We start from the raw sequence: 24,499 nt of genomic DNA on the forward strand, positions 1-24,499 counted from the left end.
CCCTCCTCCTCAGGTGAGGCAGCCAGGCCTAGCAGGCCCCACGCCGCTGCCTCTGCCTCCCGGCAGCGCCACTACTGCGGGGCCATCATGCTCCTGCCCAGGCCTGGAGACTGACCCTCAACTGGCACCATCTCTCAGCTTCGCCCCCACCTGCCGGACCCCAGGGTAAGGACCAGGGCCCTAGGTTTCAGTTCCCAGGACAGGGGTCACCTCACTCCCACCCAACCTAATGCTTACCTCCCAATAGAGGGACCCCAAGAGTGGGCTCTCTGACTTCTTTCCAAGGTCCTTGGAGCAACCCCAGCTTCTTCAGATTCGGAGATTGGGCCCCAGTCTCGTCCTCCCTCAGACCCAGGAGTCCAGGCTCCTACACCCCTCCAACTTCATACCGTGGAGTCCTGACCCCCAAAGCCCTCTCTCCCCAAGACCCGGAATTTCAGCCCCCTGCTCCACATTGCAGTTTAGACCTTCAGTCCCCTCCTCTTGAGGCTTAGACCTGGGAGCCCCCAGCCCTGCCAATCCAGGTGTCCACCTGGCCCCTGGTCAGACACTGACCCCATCCTTGAACCCAGCCTAATCTGTGTCCGTGATCACAGCGTGCTCTGGCCAGGGCCCAGGTCCTCCAGCCTCCCTGGATGGGCGCCGGGGACTGGGGGCGCTGGAGCTAGGCTGGGCTCCCCTAGGCCCTGCCTCCCCGTTTATCTCCCCACAGGTCCTGCCCCGGCCCAGGAGGTCAGCCGGGGAATCATTAACAAGAGCCCGTGACATGGCAGAGAAGGAGGGTGAGTCCCCCTTTCCCTGAGCCCCGACTTTGGCTCTGCCTGACGCCCTCTGCGCTCTCTTCCCAACCCTCTGCCCCCTCGGAGTCCCCTCTCTCCCTGGCACTCCTCCTGGCCCACCCCCACCCCCTTCTGAAGCTTTCTCCCCCCGATTAACCATTAACCAGATTTTCTGTGAGACTGTGCCACCGTCTGCCTCCCTGCTACCCCACGTGACTTTCCTGGCTCCCTGCCTCAGTTTCTCCTCACCCTTCAGCAATTCTGCAGCTGACCCTGGACCCATCTTCCCCTTGGGGCTGCAGTGGGGAGACGGGCTGTCACGGTTAAGGTCCCAGACTCGGGAGCTGAATCTTCCGGCCTGCATTTGAACCTGCTTCTGCCGCTTTTTTATTGTATGGTCTTGTGCAAGTGACGCCCTTCTCCTGGGCTTCAGCTCCCCTCTGGGTCAAGCGTGGATCCTAAGGCTACCTACCTACATGAGGTTTCGGGGGGGCAGGGACAATGGCAGGGAGCTTAGCATGTCAGATGCTTGCCATGAACCAGACCTTTCGGGACAGAGGTCAGTGGACTTGGAAACCCAGGGCTTCGAGACCCCCACCAATTTCAGACATTCCTCCTGCCTCCTGACGTGGTGGGCAAAAGAGCAGAGGGAGGCCTTTGGACTCAGCAGGGAGGATGAAGAGGGGAGAGAGCAGAGAAACCACTCGGGGATGATGGGAAGAAGCCACTGCTGAGTGACTGGTACTCGAGGGCTCTTGGCAGCCCCGAGCCAGGGCTTCCCCCAACCTGGATACCTCTTACCCTCTTCTACACCGGGGAGCCAGCTGGGTGGGGGGTGGGGAGGCAGCTGGAGGGGACTGAGGAAACGCGGCTTATCCTTCCTGTCCTGTCCAGGTGGACTGATTCCTTCCCTTCCTCCTGGAATTAGGCTGGCTGGTTTCGATCCTGGGAAGTAGTACTTGCTAGCTGTGAGGCCCTGAGCAAGCCGTATGCCTAACTCTGGGCCTTAGTTTCATCATCTGTAAAATGGAGAAGGTACTCATGCACACATCATAGGGTGGTGGGAGTATTTATTTATTTTTTAGACAGAGGGGAAGGGAAGGAGAAAGAGTGGGAGAGAAATATCAATGTGTGGTTGCCTCTCATGTGTCCCCCACTGGGGACCTGGCCCACAATCCAGGCATGTGCCCTGACTGGGAATCGAACCAGCGACCCTTTGTTTCACAGGCCCGTGCTCAATCCACTGAACTACACCAGCCAGGGCAGGTGGTGGGAGTATTTAAAAGAAGAAAGCACTGTGTGTGTCCTCTGAAACGATAAGTGTGGATCACTGGCCTCCTTGGGTCTCAGAAAAGTTAGCCACTCAGTCCCCCAACCGTTCTGCTCCAGCCCAGAGTGCAGCCAGGTTCCTAGTGGCTCAGAAGGCCCTGTGCCCTTGCTGAGCAAGTGGACAGTGGAGCCCCACGCCGTCTGGAGGATTCCTTACTGGAGCCGAGTGAGGGGAGTCACCAGGGTTGGGGCCTATGGGTGAATGAATCAATGAAGAAAAACTGAGTGTGCTGGGAAGGATAGACAGAGACAGGTCTGGGTACAGGGAGAACTGACGCAGAGTGGGCTCCAGCGCCAGCCCAGGCAGCTTGGGCCCAGTCTTGGAGGGGAGTCTGGCTGGACGGTGTGGTCAAACCTGGACACGGACGCCAAAAGGTCGTGGTGCAGTGCTTACGTCCTGTGTGATCTGGGGTTAGCACCTGCACCGCTCTAGGCCTCTTCCTCATCTGTAAGCCAGGGTGGTGACAACAATGATACCTTCCTCGTGAACAGTGACAGAGCTTTAAGGAACTGCAGGGCAGGGTTGGAAGCCGGCATGCGATTTAATAACCAGTGGCTGCTTAGCTTTGTGTTATGCGCACCTTGAGGGTCTTGGTGCTTCTGGTGACCTAGACTGGGAGGAGGCGGTATCTGAGCTGCCGTTCAGGGTAGGGAGGGGGAGGGTAGCAGGTGCCGCGCCGAGGGAAGAGCCCAACTAACTGTGGAGGGTAACAAACGGCTGGGAGTGCCGTGGCCCGTAGATAATTTGGGTGTTTCTGGAGGTAAACTTGAAATGGAGAGGGGAGGGCGATGAGGTGTCTGTCCCACTTTTTTTGCTGAGTGGCAGGTGGATGCCTTGGCAGTGCTGGGTCCCTCCACAAGATGGCACTGGCGGCTATTCTGTGTTTCTTTTTTTCTCACTTGTATTTGTAAGTCCTGAGGTTTCAGTTGCCTTTCGAAACCTTTCCCAGGTGTCTGATAATGACCCATATGGCCATCTGGAGGTTGAGAGAAATGTGTGTTCAACCTTCAACTCTCGAACAGCCATGCTCATGTCCGAGAGTGGCAGGCACCCCAGGGTGAGGGCCTCAGACTCTGTCCTAGGGGACACGGGGGAGTCATGGAGGGTTCTGTGTAAAGAAGGGGCAGGTGGGATTTGATATTTAGCAAGAGCCCCTCAGGCTTCCACGTAGAGGCCAGTCAGAGGGGTGCTGAGCCAGAGTTGGATAGGGCTGGGGACAGGGACGGAGAAGCGGACAGGACACATTCAGGAGGCCTGCAGGCTGTGGAGCTGGGAAGCTCTGAAGGGAGGAAGGTGTCCTGCAGAGGAGGGGCGGTCCCGAGGATGAGGGCCTCTGCAACGAGACCTGAGGGTTTGAGGAGACATGGAGACCAGTATGGGACCTGGAGGGGGCATGTACAAGACCTAGAGGGTTCCAGGAAGAGACATTTAAGAGGCTGCATGACCCCTGGTCTGCAGAAGAGTCCGGGACTCAGGAGAGAGAAGAGAAACTGAGGCTGTGGAGGTGGGTGAGACAGGCTTGAAAGTGGGGAGGCATGAGAGGGAGGAGGCCACGGCCAGCTCTGTGAATTCCAGATCTCAGGGAGCAAGGAGGTCAGGAGATGGAGGAGGCACTGCCGGAGAAGTAGAGGTAGAGGCATCTGGGTGTCCCAGAATTTAAACGAGGGAACTGTCATTCCGAAAGTTGAAGTTGGGTCTGAGGGGGACTGAGACACAAAGCAGTGAGTTGGGTGGAGTTTGAGAGACGAGGAGCTAGAGACATCACTTGTGAAGGTTTTGCATCCAAATGGTGGGAATAGAACTGTCCTATGAGAAGACAAGGGCAGCCAGGCGCCCCTGGAGGAGCAGAGAGCAGGCCTGTGGGAGAAGCTGGGAGGCGGCGTGGGAGCTGGCTTACTGATTGCGAAGGCCCCATCACTCCCAAAGAATCATGTCAAGAATGGTCCCTCACAGGGTGAGAATACTTCCTGTCCCACTGGTAGCACCCCTTTTGAGGTTGCTGAAAGTCCCCTGAACCAGAGGGCCCGAAAGGAGCTTCCTCCTCTCACCCTGAGAGACATGGGTGGCAGTGCTTTCCGCCCTGGCAGGCACACTGAAGTTGCTAGGCAGAGCACATCTGGACACAGAGGAACCAGGACCTCCCACAAGAACCGAGAAAATGCTTGGGTACAGAGTTGGGAGCTGGGCCGGAGACACCCTCTTGATACATGGAGGGGTTTTCCAGCATAGGGCTGGGTTGGCCTGGCCTGGCCCACTCGGGCCTCTTCAGAGGGAGGGAATATTCTCTTATGCCACTGGGCTCTCAAATTCTTAAGACGCTCAGACAATGGCCATCCCGGGAAGGTCCTGAACTACTCTCCACTGTTCCTGACCCTGTGCCTCTCAGATGTACTACCATGACCCAGATGAGAGAGTGGGGTCTCCTGCAGCCCACAATGTGCCTTGCAGATGCCAAGGGCAGCCCGGTGCATGCCCGCCCAGCTGAAGGCTTTCAGGAGCCTTTTCTCTCCATTTCTCCTGAAATCCCCAGGTGCCTTGTTGCACTGGGGATAAAATCCAGCTTTACCTCAGGTCACCAGGCCTCTCCAGCTGGCCCCAGCCTTGGTCCCATTGCTTTCCCCAAATGCATGACATTCTGGTCATATCAATGCCCTCTAACAGATCATGCTTATTCTTGCCTCAGGGTCTTTGCCTGTGCTGTTCCCTCTGTCCACAATGCTCTTCCTTGAGATCTTTGCATGCTGGCCTCACCCTTCAGGTCTCAGCTCAAAAGTCAGCTATTAAGGAGGCCCTCCCTGAGTACTCCATGAAGCCACCTACCATGTCTTACATCCATTATTTTCTTCATAGTCTTTGCCACAATCTGGAAGTTACCAAGTTCATTTACTTGCCTACTTGTTTCCTTGCCCCTCTCACTTATACACATGGGATATGCCCCCGTGAAAGCCAGCATCTGCTCCATCTTGTTTTTGGATGTGTCCCCAAGCCTAGCGTGGTGCCAGGTACACAGCGGCTGCCCCAACAGGACAATGAATGAATAAGGCTCTGTGTTACCAATGAGAAGACTGAGCCCAGAAAAGGGCAGAAAGTTGCCCAGGAGCACACAGCTTTAATGATTTAAAAGCATTCATTTACTGTGAACTTGCTATATGGTAGGGACTACAGCGCAGGAGAAGGTAGCATGGCTTAGCGGTCACACATCTGGGCTCTTGGTCCAAATCTGGCCAGGGTTCAGGACTCAGCACTGCCTCTTCCTGGCTGAGCCGCTTCAGGCATGCAACCCTTCTCTGAGCCTGTCCTCCCCGTTTGGAAAACGGGAATCCTCGCTGAGATAAGGACTGAATACGTCGATACAGTTAGCTCTGTACTTGGTGCACAGTGAGCATCTGATGAGAGTTTGGCTATTTCTATTACTTAAAAGAACTTGACTATTTAAAAGCATTATTTTCAGAGGTGAGTGCTAGATAGAAGCTAATTAAAAAGATGAGAAAGCCGAGGCTCGAAGAGGTGATGTCACCTGCCCAAGGTCTCAGCTGAGAGGGGGGAAGGCCAGTATTAAATGAGGCTGGCGGGTTTCCAAACTCAGGTCCTTCACCTCCAGGGGCAAACTTGACCTTGGAGCTGGGTCCTGTGGGAAGGGCCTGGATTTGGAGGGTCCCCCAGGACAGAGGGTCTGGAATAGTAGAGAGAAATGAGGCAGTGAGGAAATGCCAAACAGCAGGCAAGAGAGCTGCCAAGAGGGCAAAGCAGGGGTCCCAGCCCCTAAAATGCTCTAAGAATCTCTGAAAAAGTCAGCAGAAGTGAGACCCAGGAAGAGATGGCCCAATGTGGTGAGGGAGCTCCAAAGGTGCAGCGTCACCAAGGAGGAGGAATTCCGTAGGCGACAGGAGTGCAGGCAGGGAGGCTGACCGCTGTCCCAGCCATGTGCATTCCCAGCTGCAGCCCTTGGGGAGCCTCGTACCTGGGTATCCTCCCTGCAGGGACAGCTTCAGCCCAGCCCCAGGGAACTGGGACTGAGGCATGGCAGGCTCTACATGCTAAGCAAGCCCTGGGGGCAGGGCCGAGCTGGCCCTGAGCCCAGACCCTGCCTTGACAGGCACCGGACTGGCAGTGACTCCAGCATGGTGTCTGTTGCAGGTAGCCAGACTGTGCCATGTTGCTCTGGACCCAAGTTGGCAGCCCTCACTGCGGGGACCCTGCTGCTCCTGACGGGCATCGGGGCGGCATCCTGGGCCATTGGTGAGAGTGGTCCCCAGCACCTCTACCCTCCCCTGCCCCCTCAGCCTGCCTGCCCTCACCTCTGCCTTCTCTGCAGTGACTGTTCTACTCAAGAGTGATCAGGAGCCACTGTATCCAGGTGAGTAAAGCAGGCTGGGACCCTCTGGGGAGCTGTGGAGGAAATCTGTATCTGGTGGGAGCTCAATGGAAAGATTTTTTGAGTGAACACATGAGTGCATGGAGAAAGGCTGGTAATAAAAGTACACTCGTGCTGAGAGCTTGCTCTGGACCACGTGCTATTCCAAGCAGTTAATTTGTCTACCCCAGTATTTTTCAGACTCTGAATGTGTTACCCATTAGTGCATCATGAAATTAAATTAGTGAGTTGAAAACCACATTTTAAAAAGCATGAAATAGATTAGACTAGAAAATCTTGAAGTGCATCTTTCTCAGTAAGGAAAACTCTTGATAATGTTTTGTTCTGGTTTTATAATGGCAGCGCTGTTATTCTCTTCGCTTTAAAGATGGGGAAACTGAGGCTCAGAGCCAGGGACGGCTTTGCCCCAGAAAACAGACGTTCAGGGACACATCAGAATGCAAAATTGTTTCTTGTGGCAAGGCGTAGTCAAAACAAGTCTGAAACGAGTGAGCCCTTCTAACTGCCCTGGGAGGTAGCTTCTGTTATCTCGAGCCACAGATGTGGAAAGTAAAGACGGGAGAGGACACGCAGCTGGTCAGTGATGGGACCAGGAATAGCGCGTAGGCTTGCCTGATAGAGATGGGCCTGCAGCAGGTAGGAGAGAATGACCACGCAGAAATACAAGCAGAAGCTCATTGTGGAACAAATGAATGAATCGTCCCAAATGCCAACTCTAAGCTGCCATTCTGTGGTGCAGGACAGCAGGAAGGAAGGGGAAGTTGGGTGATGGGATGTATTTTTCACTCCAGTGAGCCTCATTTAGTTCTATAAAGGACTCAGCTCACATTAAGAGAAGAAGTAAAAATCTAGATGAGGGAAGCCAACATCAGAGTTAGTCCTCATAGGCAGCACTTATGAGAGCGTTTATGTATGCCAGGCGCAGGCCTCGGGCTTTGCAGGTATCAGTTCATGAAACCCTTACATTTTAACAGTGGGAAACTGAGGCACAGAAAAGCCAAGTGACTTGCTGCAGGTCACAGAGCTGGTAAGGAGCACGTCTAGGATCTGAACACAGGCAGCCTGGATCTAGCGCTTGTGCAGAACCACTACATGCTGAGTTTCTCAAAAAAAAAAAACCAAACAAACCAGTAAGCTGCCCTAGCAAGGGCTCACCTATGCCAGGCCCTGACTCCGGCCTTTGTATACAGTCACCCTGTGATGTTGGGGCTATCATTATCACCCCCGATTTGCAGATGGGGGAAACTGAGGCCCAGTGAACCGAACTGACCTGCCCAAGACCTCCTGTCACATAAGTGGCACAGCAGAGGGATCACGTGTCTGCTGAAAGGCCCTCCATGGCTCCCACCAGCACTGGCCTGAAATCCCAGCAGCTAGAAGGCTCCAAGGCCCTGTTCACCCTTGCTCCTGGTGCCCCCACACCCTCAAAGGACCCTCCTGACACCACAGCCCTTGTTCGCCCATCTCTTTCCGGTTCACACCCAGATGCAGGTTTGGGGGTTCTGCAACGTAGCTGCCGAGTAGAGGGCCCTCTCTAGTCTCGCTGTCCCCCTCTGTCAGTGAGGGGTGAGAATTAGACATGACGGTCCATGCAGTGCTTGGCTCTTGGCCAACTTGGTGAACATTGGCTTTTGTGTCTCACCCTTTGGACTTGAACTTTCCTGAGTGAGGCCTTCCTGCACCCCCAAGCCCGTGGCCATCCCCACTGCCCCAAGTAAAACTCCTTGCACTGCAGTGGATTATTTATTCCCGGTGAATTTTAGGAGGGCAGGGGCAGGTTTCTACTGCCCCAGTGTCCTGAACATGGCAGGTGCTCAGAAATTCTTTACTTAACTGAGAAGCACGAAGACAAATTGCCAAGATGAACTAACTTGTCCCGGGCTTCCCCTGGAAGGAAGGTAATCGGGCCACAGTTCTGACCTGACTGTGGCCAACACCAGCACCCTTGCACTTCAACTATACTTGGGTTTTCAAAAGTATTGGGAAATTACCACACACACACACACACACACCCCTAACCAAAACCAAAACCAAAACCAAACCAAATTTCCACCTTATTTTTCTGGGGTTGTCACCCTTCCAGATACATCAAACAACTTGGTTAGCAAACCAGCTGACCCAAAATACATTTTGCATGGCTTAAACTTATACAGATGAGAAGTCATTAAAGGTGAGAAGCAGTGACACAGAATGTGGCTTTAAAAATAATTAGAGGGGGCATTTTATATTCCCTCCCCCTCCACCTTCCCCAGAGCACATTCATAAAGTGACAATGTTTTCCTAAAACATCATACTTTCTGCAAATCTGGAGCACTTATTTCAAAATAAGAATTCACCCCCCAACTTGGTGTTTCAAATGCCAAGTCTTAATTTTGGAGCTCATGGGGTGGTGGCTGTCCCCTGCCCCCACCTCAGAGCAAGGGGCCATGGCTAAGACAAGACAGTCAGGAAGCTCTTAAAAATTTTTTTTAATGAAATGTATTGAGGTGACACTGGTCAATAAAACTATATAGGATTTGAGTGTACAGTTCTATGACATGTGGTCTGTATACTGCATTGTGTGTGCGCCACCCAGAGTCAAATCTCTTTCTGTCACCGTGTATTCGATCCCTTTCACCCTGTACTACCCCCCGCCCCCTTCCTCTGGTGACCTCTATGCTGCTGTCTGTGTCTGTGAGTTTTCTTTGTTTATCTTCTCTGTTCACTTGTTGCTTTTAATTTTGTATCCCACATCTGAGTCATATCATAGGGTCTTGACTTTCCATCTGACTTTATTTCGCTTGATATGGTGTTCTCAGGATCCATCCATGTGGCTGCAAATTGCAGCATTTCATCTTTTCTTATAAGCCAGGAAGCTCTTAGTCTGGGCTGTGGGTGAGTGTATCCAGGGTAAAGACCAGTAAGGGTCTCTGTGAGGCACACAGCAGCAGGGAGTGTGCCGGTTAGCAGGCCTGGGTTCAAATCCTGGCTTTGCCAGTTTTTAGGCCCCTGGGCCAGTGCATCCTTTCTGAGGCTCAGTTTCTTCATCTGTGAGATGATTGTGGAAATGGTCTCTTCCTCCCAGTATAGTGTTGGGATTGGAAGAATGTCCAGGTGTGACATACAGCAGGAGGCCAGCTCACAGACACCCACACAGTGACATGTAGTCGGTGTAATTATTGTTTCACCCTTAGGAGGGGAAGTTGACTGAGAGGCCATGTGGGGCAATGTTAAAGGCTTGGGATTTAGAGTCACTGGGCCTAAATGCATGTCCTCTCTCTGCCTCTCACTTGGTGATGTTGGGCAAGTCGCCGACCTCTCCAAGCTCCTGCTTCCCCATCAGGAAGATGGCGATGATCTTGGTGGCCATAAAGGTCTGTTGAGGCCTTGGTTGAGGTGGCAGGGCAAGCATGTAGCATAGCAATGGCACCCAGTAGGTTCTCAGCAGGACAGGGATGTCCCTGGGAGTCCTTGTCCAGCTCTGCAGGGCTTCAAGAAGACTCTCAGCTTGGGTGTGGCCTCACCGGGTTTTTGGGATGCGTAAGTGATGTTACACTGGAGTCAGTTCCGCAGGGTGTACTCTCTGAAAACCAGCCTTGCAGGAGGCCCAGGAGAGAAGAGATTCACAGCTGTTCCTTCCCCAAACCTACCCTCCCTGCCTTCCCCATCCCTGTCAGGGGCAACTTTGTCCTTCTACTGGCTCAGGCCAAACACCTTGGAATTGCCCTTGACCTCTCTCTTTTCCTCATCCAATCTGTCCCCAGACTCTGTGGGTGGACCTAAACTCTTCTCCCCCTCCACTGCCTTCTCTGGCCCTGCCCTCGTCCTCTCCCTCCTGGACCTCACAGCTGCCTCTTTTCTGGTCTCCTATTCCCCTCCCCGTCCCCAAAGTCTGCTCCCCACACGCAGTCAAAGGAAGCCTGCAACCAGAGTCAGGTCTGGCCCCCTGGGCTCAGAGCCTCCCCAGCTGAACCTGCTCTTGGTAAAAGCAAAGCCCTAATGTTAATCCAGTCTGTCTCCTGCAACATCTTCCCCTCGCCTCCTCTGCTCCAGCCTACTTGCTATTCCTCAGCCCCCACCCCCAGCTATGGGATCTTTGTACTTGCAGTTCCCGTGGCCTAGTTCTCTGGTCCCTCACTTATCTTTGCAACTCTCCTTCTCACTTCCTTCAAATCTTTGTTCACTCACCACTTCTCGGGGAAGTTTTCTCCTCCCAGGTATGGAAAATCACAACCTTCCCTCAACCTCACTGCTCACACCAGCACCGCTGACTCTACCAACATTGATTTGTTTCCCCAGCCCTGTCTTTTGTGATACGGTCTGTTTTCCTCATTTGTCCCTTTCATTTCCATCTCACTCATTGGACTTTGAGCACTGCACAGCGGAGTTTTGATCTGATTTCTCCATTGCCTAAACTACAGCCAACATGTACCGAGTGTTTGATGAACGTACATAAATACGACTAAGGGCTGAGACCTGGCCTGAGACCTGTGAACAAGGGTCCTCTGGCCACGGGTGGGGAGCGGCCTGGAAGGGCCTGAGGGTGCCCTGATCAGTTTTTCAACACGACCAGCTGCAGACAATGGGTATCCCTCACAAGCTCTCTCTAGCCTGTACATTTGTGCCCCGACCCTTCTCAGTTTGTGAAGGTGTGCTTGGTTTGGGGACTTTTGTATTGTGTGTTCCCCTCACCCCAGACTTTGGCTTGGTGAGGGCTGTCTTGGTCACCTTTGTGTACCTAGCACCACCCCTTACGGGACTGCACATGAAGTATGTGTCTAGTGAAGAGTTAATGTTTGTTGGATGAATGAATGAATGAATACGACATCCTCAGCTTGGAAAAAATTACTATGCACTTTAATGTATTGAAGGCTCTGACGAGTCCTGCAAACGAAGTAACTATCCTTTCCTCTTTTTTTTTAAATTTAAGGCTATAGGATATGTATTTAAATGTTTTGGTAATCTGATGTATCAGTTCAGGGTCTTCAGATACAAAAGACAAAAGAAAAAAAATAAACTGACTAAGTGAAAAAGGTTCTTCAATTCTTGCTCCATCAAGGGGCTTTAAAACTGTTATCAGAACCCTCTGGGCTTTCCTCCATAATGGCTTGGTTTTCTCCTCAGGGGGGGTGAACATGGCCCCAGCAGATCCATTCTCACACACCATTCTCTTAGGAGATCGGTTGAAACAGTTTCCCTCTTTCCAAATGTCCCAGCAAAGTACCAGACTTACAGCACGTGAGCAACCAGCCTAGGAATCCCCTTGGAAAGAGGCAGTTCCCTGGTTCCAGCAGGGCCAGCCAAAGTCCCAGGGCCACTGGTCCTTGGTCTGACTTGAATCATGCGGCCTTCCAGACACAGTCACAAGTGTCGGGGGCATGGGGTACTCGGATCAGTCCCGCCAGGACTCTGGACTAGAACCCCACAGCCATAGAACAGCCAGGAGGCATTGGCACAGGAAGCTGACCTGTGTGGCCTGTCTTGTCCCCATGCAGTGCAGGTCAGCCCGGCGGACACTCGGCTCACGGTCTTTGACGAGACGGAGGGGGCATGGCGGCTGCTGTGTTCCTCGCGCTCCAACGCCAGGGTGGCGGGACTTAGCTGTGAGGAGATGGGCTTCCTCAGGTACTGGGGTGCCCCTTGGAGGGGGGGCAGCAGGAGGGTGGGAGGAGCAGGCCTGACCCCCGCCCTGCCCAGGGCACTGACCCACTCGGAGCTGGACGTGCGGACAGCGGGTGCCAATGGCACGTCGGGCTTCTTCTGCGTGGACGAGGGAAGGCTGCCCCACGCCCAGAGGCTGCTTGAGGTCATCTCTGTGTGGTGAGGAGGGCGCGGGCAGGTGGGAGCATGCGCCCCGGGCCCTTCGGCTCCCGGGTTGTCCCACCTGCTCCTCCTCATCTTCCTCTGTCTGTCTGAATTGGCCTTTTTCTTTCTATCTCCATCCCTCTTACAGTGACTGTCCCAGGGGCCGCTTCCTGGCTACCACCTGCCAAGGTGAGACCCTGAAACCCAGAACCCTCTTCCTTAGACCAGAGTAAGGCCATGACCCCTTAGGTCACCCAAGGGTATGGCTGTGTCGCCTTCAGATACCCCAAGGGCAGGGTCTTGGCCCATCAGACACTCTCAAGCTGGGACGTATCTTCTTAGATCTTCCAAGGATGAGGCTGTGTCCTCTCAGACTCTCCTAGGGTCCCCTCTACCCCCAAAGCAGGGCCACATCCCCACAGGTCCTCAGAGATGGGGCATGTCACCTCAGAGTTCCCCGGGGTGGGCCCATGTCTCTTCAGATGCCTTGGGTCCCAGTCATGCCCTGTCACCTACCCCAAGCAGGGCGTGTTCTCTCAGACGCCCTCAGACAGGGCTGACCCCTAAGGCGCCAGGTCCCCTCCCCCACCCCTCCTGACTGCCCCTTTCCCACAGACTGTGGCCGCAGGAAGCTGCCTGTTGACCGCATTGTAGGAGGCCAGGACACCAGCCTGGGCAAGTGGCCATGGCAAGTCAGTCTTCGCTATGACGGAGCACACCTTTGTGGGGGGTCCCTGCTCTCTGGAGACTGGGTGCTAACAGCTGCTCACTGCTTCCCTGAGTAAGTGGCCCCCACAGCACCAAGGAGGGTGGCAGGGGTCAGCGAGGAGGGGAGGCTGGGCCCAGGCAGGCTGCCACCCTCCCCTCCTGTTCCCTGGTAGGCGGAACCGGGTCCTGTCACAATGGCGAGTGTTTGCCGGTGCTGTGGCCCAGGCCTCACCTCACGGCCTGCAGCTGGGGGTTCAAGCAGTTATCTACCATGGGGGCTATCTCCCCTTTCGCGACCCCAACAGTGAGGAGAACAGCAATGACATCGCTCTGGTGCACCTCTCCAGACCCCTGCCCCTCACAGGTGAGTCTGGGGGCTGAGCCTGGGCCTGGGGACTCCAGAGGCCGGGAGGTCAGAAGGGCCAGGGTCCTAGGAGTCCACGGTGATAAAGGACGTGCTTTGGAGAGTCGCAAGTTCCTGTCCATCAGGAAGGAGTGATTTGTGTGGCCACTTTGTAACTCTCTGGCAGTGGCCTCAAAAAATGAAATCGAGGTCCCATGTGACCCAGAAACTCCACTCCCAGAGGACACGCCCAAAAGACATGAAAACACGGATTCACACAGGAATGTGTACACGAACGCTCATGGCCGCACTGTTCACACCAGTCAAAAGATGGGAGCAGCCAAGATCTATCCTCTGACAAATGGGCCAAAATGTGGCCAGTCCATACCATAGAATACTATGTGGCTGCAGAAAGGAACGAAGTACTGGTTCGTGCCATGCCATGGGCGACCCTTGAAAACATTCCACTAAAAAAGAGAAGTCAGACACGGAAGACCACGAGATGCTTCCCTTTGTGTGGACTGTGCAGAACAGGCTTGCCTGTAGAGAAAGCAAGCAGACTGGTGATTTCCAGGCTGGGTGAGGGCAGGGCTGGGGAAATTAGGGGTCAATAGGGCAGAGTATAGCGTTTCTTTGGGGTGATGAACATGCTCTAAAATTGATTGTGGTGGTAGATGCACCTTACTATTGCCCAGCATGCCACTCCACATCTGTCTGTGACCCCATTAAAAACCATGGACTTGTCTGCCTTAGGTGGGTGAACTGTATGGTATATGCCTTATATCCCCCCAAAAAGCTATTACCAAAAGATAACCAAAGGAAATGAAAAAATGTTTTAAATACATGAATGAATCCGAGAGGCACTTAGGAGTTATTTCCTCTGCAGGTCCCCAGGGCATCCCTGTGCTTTTTTTTTTTTTTTTTTTTCTTAAGATGGTTTATTTCTTTTTTAAAAAATTTTATTATTGTTCAAGTATAGTTGTCTGCATTCCCCGCCCCCCTACCCCATCCCCCCGTGCTTCTAATGAGAAAGGCTCGCATGGGTCCAGCGTGCCTCTGACACTTCTCCAGGCCGGCCTGTGGGCTGAGGGTGCTCCTGGGGCTCCACGCTCAGCAAGCCTGCTCTTGGTCACTGTGGTGGTGGTGATAACAAACCCGTAATACTGGTGGTGATGAGCCTCCCGCAGGCAACAGTCTGAAATAATACAATAAAATAATACGACAGGGATGAGAGTCATGAACACCCACACCTGCACGGCGCCTTCTGTGAGTCAGGTGCTGTTCTTGGCGCCCCGCACACGTGCTCATTGGTTCTCACCACAGCCTGGGAGGGCGGGTCCTTTCATGACCCTGTTTACCGTGGGAAGGGGCCCAACATGGACAAGCCAAATAATGCCTCAAATTTCCACAGCTGGCAAATGGCAAAGATTCGAGCCCAGCCCTCCTGGCGCTGGGGGTCTGTGCTGCCAGGGAGACCAGGACCATTTTGTAGTTTGCATTATACTTATGTTTACGGCTATTTTCTTTTCAACGACTCATGACACTAGTTTGCCATTTAAGGGAGTGCTACATATTTTTTTCTTTACGACAAAACAAAGTCTTCTCTTCCATGAGAAGAGTGAGGGGTGAACAATGTTGAGGTAAGGAAGTGTTCAGGAGGCACGGGGGGATGGGGTGGGAATGGATGGGTTTAAGATGCAGATACTTAGTCCAGATACTGCAGATCTGGGGCGTGTGGCTTTACCTCTCCGTACCTCAGTTTCCCTCATCTGTAAAATGGCTTCCTAGTATTATGGAGATGATAAAAAGGAATATGAGGCAAGAGCTCAGAGCGATGCCGGCAGAGGGTGAGCCCTCAGTGAATGTGAGCAGCCATTGCTATTGTGGTTGTTTATTACGATTACCAGTTATGTGAGCATTCCCTGTTAGCTGGGAATGCTACTCAACGTCTCACCAGTTTCCCACTGCACGCTCTGAGGAAAATGATCGTGTTCATTTGCACCTGAGCGTCTGAGGCTCCGGCAGGGCTGCCGGGACTGCTCCGTGGGCTGTGCCCTATCTCAGGGGTGCCGTTCTCACCATGGCCAGCGCAGACCTGTGTATTTATTATGGTTTTATGCCAAGTGGGCGTCAAGTACCTCAAGACAGATACTTGACTTTTTCTATTTCTCACAAAGTCATGCCCTATTGGGGTACAGCCTCATGGGCCATGGTTAAGAACACAGGCTTGGGAATTGGGCCGTCTGGGTTCAAATTCTGGCTTTGCCATTGATTCATTATGAGACTTTGGAAAACTGACTTGGCCTCTTTCCCCCTCTGTCATATGGGATGATAGTCACCCTTACCTTCCTGTGCTGACGGGAGATTAAAGGAGCTGACACAGGAAGGAGCCTAATACAAGCGTGAGCTCTCAGTAGACAGCAACTTCTACTGTGGTTGTTGTAAAAGATCGGAGGAAGGGGTGTGCTGTGGACACCCAACTGGAGGTTGCTGGATGGAGGCCGGTACCAGGTGGGGCTGGATCGGCGTGGTCTCTCTCACAGAGTACATCCAGCCCGTGTGCCTCCCAGCTGCTGGCCAGGTCCCGGTGGATGGCAAGATCTGTACGGTGACTGGCTGGGGTAACACGCAGTACTATGGTGAGTCCTGTCCTTTGCCTGGCAAGCCACCATTAGGGGTACTCTGACCTAGGCTGGGGAAGGGCAGTCTGGCAGGTTGGGTGCCCCTTGGCCCTGGGCCACTAGGACACGGAGGAGCCTGGGGTGAGCGCAGGAGGGGAGAGGGTTGTGCATGCCCCCCAGCTCTCTGCAGCCCTGCCTGCCCAACCCCCAGGTCAACAGGCCGGGGTGCTCCAGGAGGCCCGAGTGCCCATAATCAGCAGTGATGTCTGCAATGGCCCTGACTTCTATGGGAACCAGATCAAGCCCAAGATGTTCTGTGCTGGCTACCTTGAGGGTGGCATTGATGCTTGTCAGGTGAGGGATTGTGGGGGCAGCCCCTGGCCCTGTCACTCCAGAGATGGGGACACAGGGCAGTGGGTGGTCAGGTTCCCTATCTCAGGGCCAGAGGGCTCTGTGGGACAGCCCAGGGCCATCTGAAAGGGACTCCAGCCATGCCTCCCCTTCCCCTCCTAGGGCGACAGTGGCGGTCCCTTCGTGTGTGAGGACAACATCTCTCGGACCCCACGTTGGCGGCTGTGTGGCATTGTGAGCTGGGGCACTGGCTGTGCCCTGGCCCAGAAGCCAGGCGTCTATACCAAAGTCAGTGACTTCCGGGAGTGGATCTTCCAGGCCATAAAGGTGAAAGGTGGACCCAGACAGAGCCAGAGGACAGGAAAGTCTGGGACTCTCATGGGGGAAAGGAAGGCAGGGGTTTTCTGGAGACCTTTGCTCAGGCCTAGAAGAGGCGCCCAGTGGAACAGATGGATTTCAAAGGGTTTGTGGGGAGAGGAGGTTAGTTGTGGGACTTTTGGAGAAGCCCCTCAGACCTCACAAGGTCCCCAACCGTCTTTCCCCAGATTCACTCCGAAGCCAGTGGCATGGTGACTCAGCTGTGACCCGATGCTTCCCCTTGCGCAAATGCCTCCAGAGTCCAAGTTGACCTCGCTGGCCTCAGCCCCACATGGTGGGATCCACCCTGGGCCTGCAATGGAACATTTTTCTTCTTGGGCCTGGCCCGCAGGTCTAAGGATACCCTCCCTCCAGGGTCCTATCTTTCACAGTGGCGGGCCCACTCAGCCCTGGGACCACCCGAGCCTCACCTTCCTGACCCCCATGTAAATATTGTTCTGCCATCTGGAGACCCCTATCAAAGTGTTTCTTGTGGCAGGCTGTTCTTTAAATAATAAAGATGGGTTTTGATTTATGTAGCCTCTGAGTTAGCAAATGTAAGAAGCAAGGAGGACATTTAGGGGGGAAGGAAGTGAGGAATTAGGGCCTGGAACAAATCAGGTAGGGACTGTGATCCTCTAATTCCCACTGGTTCACTTAACTGGAAATGCCCTGAAGCAGCTAGCTTCAGGTACTGCTGGATCCAGCTGTTCAAATATTTTTCATCAGGACTGTACCTCTTTTCCTCTCAGATCTGCTTTTCTCCGGGTCAACTTCACTTCCAAGCAACCTCCTCTATGAGCAGAGACAGAGCTGTCCCCACCACTCACCCAAACGCTGGGCTCATATGCCGTGTACCACTTAGTAGTCCCAGTGGAAAGGGAATGCTTCTTTCCCAGTAGCTGTAGCAAAAAAGCCCAGGCCTAGCTCCCACTGGACAGATCTGGGTCATTTGCTCATTCTTTTTCTAATTGCTGTGCACCTGACACGTGAGATGTGGTCAGAGGTTTGACCCTCAAGAACTACATGAGTATAGGGGACCCCCACCCCAAAATGGGGTGCTTTTTCCAGAAAAAAAATGAACATAGATGACTCATTAAAAAAAATCTGTCTTTGGTCAACACAGGAAACAGGGCCCTGTAGGATGGAGACAGGAGTATCAGGCCCTGTGAGCACAGCCTGTGACCACCACATCTTCCTTCATCCAGGCTGGAGGTGGGGTCCCAGCTTCTGGTGCCCACTCTGTTCTCTAGAGCACCTGCCCACAGTGTGGGGGCTCAGTGGCCACCAGGGGGTGCTACTGCTTCCAAACAGAAACGAAGGCCTTTTTTGCCTCGACTTGTCCGTGTGTTGCTGAAAACGAGACACTCAGCAGGGCAACACTAATGCCTCATGGAGTGCCTGTTTCCTGTGACTTTCAACGACAAAATTACAATGTTTCGCCCACAATTACAAGCTCTGAAACAATTTCCTAAAACACAGACACAGCAATCACCTTTGAATAACTTACTGTCTTGGAAAATGCTCCAAGCATCACTCCTTGCACACCAAACATTAGTGTGGTTGATCCCCACCACCACTTTGTCCAACCCAAGCACCCCAGTCCCAGGCCTCGTTTGCAGAGCTCCACACAGTTCCTCCAAACGTCTGCATGGGGCTGTGCTGTCCTACTCATCCTGTTTGAGATGTAATTGGAGACGTGACTCACATGGCTTTCTTAAGCATGTATTGAGTTACATGGCTGCGACTATAAATTTTCCTTTGTAATTGTCTGCTGAAAAGCATACTGTACATGGGCTTCATGAAGTTCTGGGACTCGGAACGTGGTCCACCCTCAGGGTTCTGAGCAGAGACGGTCATGCCCTGACGGGGTGGGGGCGGGCAGGGAGCTGATCTAAGTAGAGACTTAGGCTGCTCTGTGGGGCCCTGAGGGGATGTGGCCCTGTTCTAGGGTACCTGTCTGAAGTTTGGGTATTACAAACCAGTAGGCAACCTACTGGGAAATTGTCACCCAGGCGGCACCTGTGGGTTCTGCCGGCACTGTTGCTGCCTTGGGGGGCAAAGGAGTCGGGAGAGTGCAATTCATTCAACGGCTATTCCCCAGTTACCTCTGTGTGCTAGGGGTCAGGGAGCCTCAGTTTCTCCTCCTGTTCCCACTACCCACCCCGAAGCAATCTCACAGAGATGAGAAAAATAATCATGACAATCTCAGGGTTGCTCTGAAGTGCTGCTGGAACTTTGGTCTTCACAAAAACTGAATACCAGATGTTCTTGCTGTGCATCCCTGAGCCAGAAGCACTTGCTGGTCCTATCTAATGTGACCACAGCAGGAGCAATGCAAGGCTCTGCGTTCACGGTTAGGCTCATAGCCGAATATCCACATTCAAATATAGAAAATCCTCTGGAGTGTAACTTGGAATGGAAAGCTCTGTATGTGATTTATAAGTTGCATTCTCCGGTCAAATTAAGAAATGTACAACTGTTCATTCACAACAATTATTCTGCAAGTGAAATGGCACCATGGTTATCCACGATTGTGATGGGCATTCGTTTTATATTCAGAAATAATTACTGTGAACATTCCAACAGTGATGCATGTAGAGAATGGATTTCAGTTTCTGCAGAAAAGTAATACTATTTAAATACTGCAGTTATTCAGTGAGCAGCTGTTCCAGTCCCATTACGTTATAACAAACCACCCCAAACTCAGTGGTGTGAAATAGCAACCACTTATTAAGCTCACAGACTCTGTGGCTCAAAGTCAGGCAGGACAGCTCGTCTCTGCTCTGGGATGTCCAGGTCCTCAGCCAGGAGACCTGAAGGGCAGAAGCTCTTTACCCAGCGAGCCTGACGTCTGGGCTGGAATGGCTCAGAGACTGGGCACCCTTGAGATTACCGATTTAGTGTCTGTGCAGGTCGCTTGGGCATCCTGCCAGGAGGGCTGCCTCCGGACATCTGGACTTCTCACAGCTCAGAGCTTTAGATCACAGGTGGCAAACACAAGGCCCACGGGCCAAATCTGGCTCTCTACCTTGTTTTATCCAGCCCTGCACCTTGTTTCTACCCAGCAGCAGTGCCAAGCTCTTGCTTAACTGTTAAGGAGCAGTTATATTTGTACAGTCCTAAAATTACATCCGGCCCTTTGAAGGCAACCTCGAGGCTGATGTGGCCCCCAGTGAAAAGGAGTTTGACACCCCAGCTCTAGACTGTTTTCCAGCAATGCTGCCTTTTACACTCAGCCTCACCGCTGCTTCCTTCTGTCGGCTGAAGCAGTCACAAACCTGCCCAGACCCAAGGAGAGGAGGCAGAGACAGGCGCCAAGTTTCAACCTGTCAAAAAAATTCTGAGCCATGTTTTAGAACTGCCACCGGAACTTACTTGCTATAAGAACACATTACAGCCGCTAGAGAGCTAATTATCCTCATGAGGTGCTCAGCCCGATTTGCCTGCTATGATGTGGATAATACAATTCTGACAGTAATGTCTAATCCATTTTCTGATTTTCAGAAATTCATTCTTAGATGGTGACATTCAGCTTTCAGTATATCTTTAAAATTTTTTTACATTTTTTTTTTCAAATACAGTTGGCATTCAACATTCAGGTGTACAACACAGTACATGTATATAACTTACAAAGTAATTCCCCTGAAAGGTCCTGCACCTACCTGGCACCACACACAGTGATTACAATATTATCGACTACAGTCCCTATGCTGTACTTTACAACCCCATGGCTATTTCGTAACTACCAATCTGTACTTCTTAATCTCTTCACGTTTTTCACCCAGCTCCCCAACCATCCTGTAACCAGCAGTTTGTTCTCTGTATCTATGAACTTATTTATGCTTTGTTTGTTCATTTACTCTGTTTTTCAGATTCTACATGTACGTGGAATCATATAGTATTTGCCTTTCTCTGTCTGACTTATTTCACTCAGCGTATTACCCCATAGGTCCATCCATGTGTTGCAAACAGTAAGATTTCATTCTCTTTTGTGGCCCAATAATATTCCATCGTCTATAACAGCTTTTTTACCCAGTTGTGTTTCGACTGGGGCAGTGAATTTATTTCCACTTGAAGTAATTATTAATAGGTATATAGTTATTGCCACTTTATTGTTTTCTGATTGTTTTAGAGTTTTCTGTTCCTTTCTTATTCCCTTACTCTCTTCTGTTATATGTTGATGACTTTCTATACTGTGTTGTTTGGATTCCTTTCTCTCTCTTTTTAAAAATATTTTTAAATTTGTTTTAAGGAAAACAAAGGAGAAGGAGAAGGGAAGGAAAGGAGAGAAAGAGAGAAACATCAATGTGTGGTTGCCTCTCACATACCCCCCAGCAGGGCCCTGGACTGCAACCCAGGCATGTGTCCTGACTGGGAATTGAACCAGCAACCATTTGATTCATTGGCCCGCACTCAATCCACTGAGCTACACCAGCCAGGTCCTTTCTCTTTATTTCTTGTATATCTCATGTAGATTTTTATTGTGGGGTCGCCATGTGTTTTGTACATACCAACTGCTATGTTTATAACACTCTATTTTAAGTTGATGAATGCATAAGCTTGAATACATTCTAAAATCACTAACATTCTTATTCATGCCCCCACGTTGGTTTTTGTGAGTATTTTTTGCTTTTTTAGTATGTGTGTGTGTTTGTGTGTGCCCCTTAATTTACTGTTATATTACACATGATCTTCCTACTTTTGCCTTTTAACCTTTGCACTAGCTTTAGAGTTGGTTGATCCACTGCTTTTATGATGTGTTTGCCTCTGTCATGAGCATTTTTTATTTAATATGTTTTCTTATTCAGATTTTTAGTATTTTCTCCTTCTTCTTAAAGAAGTCCCTTTAACATTTCTTGTAATACTGGCTTGGTGATGATAAACTCCTTTAGCTTTTTCTTGTCTGGGGCACTTGTTATCTCTGTCCTTCAATTCTAAATGATAGCTTTGATGGGTAGAAAATACTTGGTTGTAGGTCACTTGAATGTTTCGTACCAATCTCTTCTAGCCTGCAAAGTTCCTCTTGAGAAATCAGCAGTGTTAAGAGAGCTCCCTTGTAGGTAACTAACAGCTTTTCTCTTGTTGCTTTTCAGATGATCTCTTCTTTGACCTTTAGCATTTTAATTATGATATGAGTTGGTGTGGGCCTCTTTGGGTTCACCTTGTTTGGGACTCTCTGCATTTCCTACACTTATATGTCTGTTTTCCTCACCAGGTTAGGAAAATTTTCAGCCATTATTTCTTCAAATAGGTTCTCAATCCCTTGATCTCTCTTCTCCTTCTGGTACCCCTATGATAGGGATGTTGATACACTTTATGCTGTCCCAGAGGTCTCTTAAACTATCATCATTTAAAAATTTTTGTTCTTTCTGCTATTCTAATAAGATGTTTTCTACTCATTTCCCTTCCAAATTGCTGATTCATTTCTCTGCTTCATCTAATCTGCTGTTGATTCCATCTAGTTATTTTTCATTTCAGTTATTACATTCTTTATTTCTGACTGGTTCTTTATTATGTTTTCTGTCTTCTTTTTTAATGTTTCCTAACTCTTTGTTGAAGTTCTGACTGAGATCAGCTACTCTTCCCTAAAGTTCACTCAGCATCCTTATAACCAGTATTTTGAACTCCACATCTGGTAGATTCCTTGTCTCCATTTTGTGTAGCTCCTTTTCTGGAGTTTTGTCCTGTTCTTTCATTTGGGCCATGTTTCTTTGTCTCCTCATGTTGGCTGCCTCCCTGTGTTTGTTTCTGTGTGTTAGGTAGATCTGCTACACCCCCCAGTCGTGGCAGGGTATCCTTATGTAGCAGGTGTCCTGTGGGGCCCACTGGCGCAGTCTTCCTGTTTACCTGAGCCAGGGTGTCTCCTGTGTGGGTTGTGTGTGCTCTCCTGTTGTAGTGGGGTTTTGACTGTTGTTGGCACATCAGTGAGTGACAATGGCCCCCATGCTGACTGGCTGTGACTACAGAGGGCAAGCTGTTGTGCAAAGGCTGACCCCACAGAGTGGAATTTGCTTTAGCAGGGCTCTGGTGCCTGCTGAGTCCACCCTTTGGGTGTGTTGTTTGTGGCACTAATTGGGTGGTGCTCTGGAGTGGTCTGAAGTGGGCCATAAGGTGGACTGGTTCACAGGCATCTTGGGAGGGGCTCTGGTACAGGCCAAGGTCAGCTGCTGCCTGTGTCTATCCTGGGATCACCTGGTAGGAGCTACAAAGTGATCTGCAGTTGGTGGTAGCTGCCTGTGATGGACCTGAAGGTACCTGGGAGTGGTTATGCTGTTAACCAAGGCTGGCTACATTAATGTTAGGCTTGGGGCCCCTTAGCAAGAAGTACAGAGTATGCTGAGTCCAGCTGCTGTTTGGGGGGATTTGTGGACCTTTGAGAGATTTTAGAAAAGTCCTCAGCATGGGCCCAGGCTTGTGGGGTGGGGAGGATGATAATCCTCCATCCACCACAGATGATAATAAGTCTACCAAGACATGATCTGCTTGGGGAGGAAAGGTGGCCAATCTCTCAAAGGAGAAGGGCCAGTAGCCTTTTCCTCAATGGGCTTTTATTGGGCTCAATTTGCACAGGAATACAGGTAAAGCTCATCAGTCATTGTCAGGAAGTAAGGATCAAACAGTAGATAACATACAAAGAACTATGAGGGCTTATTCTGAGTCAGGGTCAGTTAGCTAAAGGGCTATAAAACTTTGGGAAACAAAGTTTCCCATGTTTCATTTCATGCTTGTACCTTTATCAGAAAATGGAGGGCATTCTTAGCAAAGCAGGTTTCACAGGATTTTATGTATTCTTTCTTAGGCCCCATTGCCTCAGGCAACCTGCCTTTTCCAGCACAGGGCTGAACCATCGTCTGTCATTGTTTCAGGCTTAAATCAGGCAGGGGAAGTAAAGCAGCCAAGAAATTAGGAGACTTCTTGCAGACAGCATGAGGACTCAGGCTATGACAAAACTGAGGGGTGAGGGTCCATCACCCCCTTTTTCTATAGCCCTCCAAGTTCTTCCCTCAGGTCCCTTTCATGACCATGCCTGTCTTAGGTTGTCCCTCCTTTGTGGTATTTTAATTTGTCATTGGCTAACCAGTGACCTGCCTGGGGCCAAACAGGGTGAAGTAAAAGGGGCAGAGGCAGTGCCCCTGCCAGGGAGATAAGCTTTGTCTCCTTAGTGGCTTATGGTCCCAAGGTTTCTTATTCAGCCTTAGCCATGGGGGGTTAAAGCTTCTGAAACCAGGCAGGGTGGTTCCCAACACAGGCTGGTAGTTTGTGTGGGAAGATTTCAGGTAGGCACTTGAACTGGGTGGAATGGGGTCCCAGAAAATCACCAGAGTGGAGCAGGAATAGTGTTCGTCAGATAAATGGAAACTCAGGTTTTGGTACCTGCCTGTGCTGGCAGACTATGTGTGTGGGAGGTTCTCCATGAAAGAACAATGGCACCTGACAGCACTTCTGCCCCAGAGAGAGCTGCTCCTCCAGCTCTTATCCTGAAGCCATACAATTCAGTTTCTCCCCATATGTCCCTGGAGCTTTTCCAGCTGTAGTTCCTTCTCTGGAATTTAGGGTGAGTGTGAGTGAGTACGCCTGTGTTAAGACTTTTAAGAGAACACGTGGGTCTACAGCAGCCCTCCACCTCCATCTCACCTGGACTGAGACCCAGCCAGATGCTGTGGAGACTCCTCTTCTCAGTATGGAGCTGGCCCAGGGGTCAGCTGCTTGAGTTCAGAGGTGAGTGCAAGAGGAGAGCCTTCTGAAATGGGGTTTGTCCGGTGAGTGGGAAGATCATGGGAGATAAGAGTGAAGGCCAGGAGGAATTACTGAGGGAGTCTGAAATCCAAGGAATAAAGGCCTGGAGAA

At 51.3% G+C, this 24,499-nt stretch overlaps 1 protein-coding gene across 2 annotated transcripts; it reads left to right on the plus strand.

Moving 5' to 3' along the window:
- HPN (hepsin) lies at positions 1–17,187 on the plus strand. 2 transcript variants are annotated; one of them, XM_037039590.1, is made up of 13 exons: positions 2–165; positions 713–782; positions 6,247–6,348; positions 6,425–6,466; positions 11,959–12,088; positions 12,161–12,283; positions 12,417–12,457; positions 12,884–13,049; positions 13,150–13,340; positions 15,863–15,958; positions 16,152–16,294; positions 16,454–16,618; positions 16,837–17,187. In XM_037039590.1, exons 2-13 carry the CDS (start codon positions 767–769, stop codon positions 16,873–16,875), a joined length of 1,254 nt encoding a protein of 417 aa, XP_036895485.1. In that variant the 5' UTR covers positions 2–165; positions 713–766; the 3' UTR covers positions 16,876–17,187. The 2 variants fall into 2 exon arrangements, with proteins under 2 accessions (XP_036895486.1, XP_036895485.1); XM_037039591.1 differs by lacking the exon at positions 12,161–12,283 and having other exon boundaries at positions 1–165.
- The last annotated feature ends 7,312 nt before the right edge of the window (positions 17,188–24,499 follow it).

This window comes from Sturnira hondurensis, unplaced genomic scaffold (assembly GCF_014824575.4).
Source record: "Sturnira hondurensis isolate 20B ecotype Veracruz unplaced genomic scaffold, ASM1482457v3 Scaffold0025395, whole genome shotgun sequence".
Taxonomy (NCBI): domain Eukaryota; kingdom Metazoa; phylum Chordata; class Mammalia; order Chiroptera; family Phyllostomidae; genus Sturnira; species Sturnira hondurensis.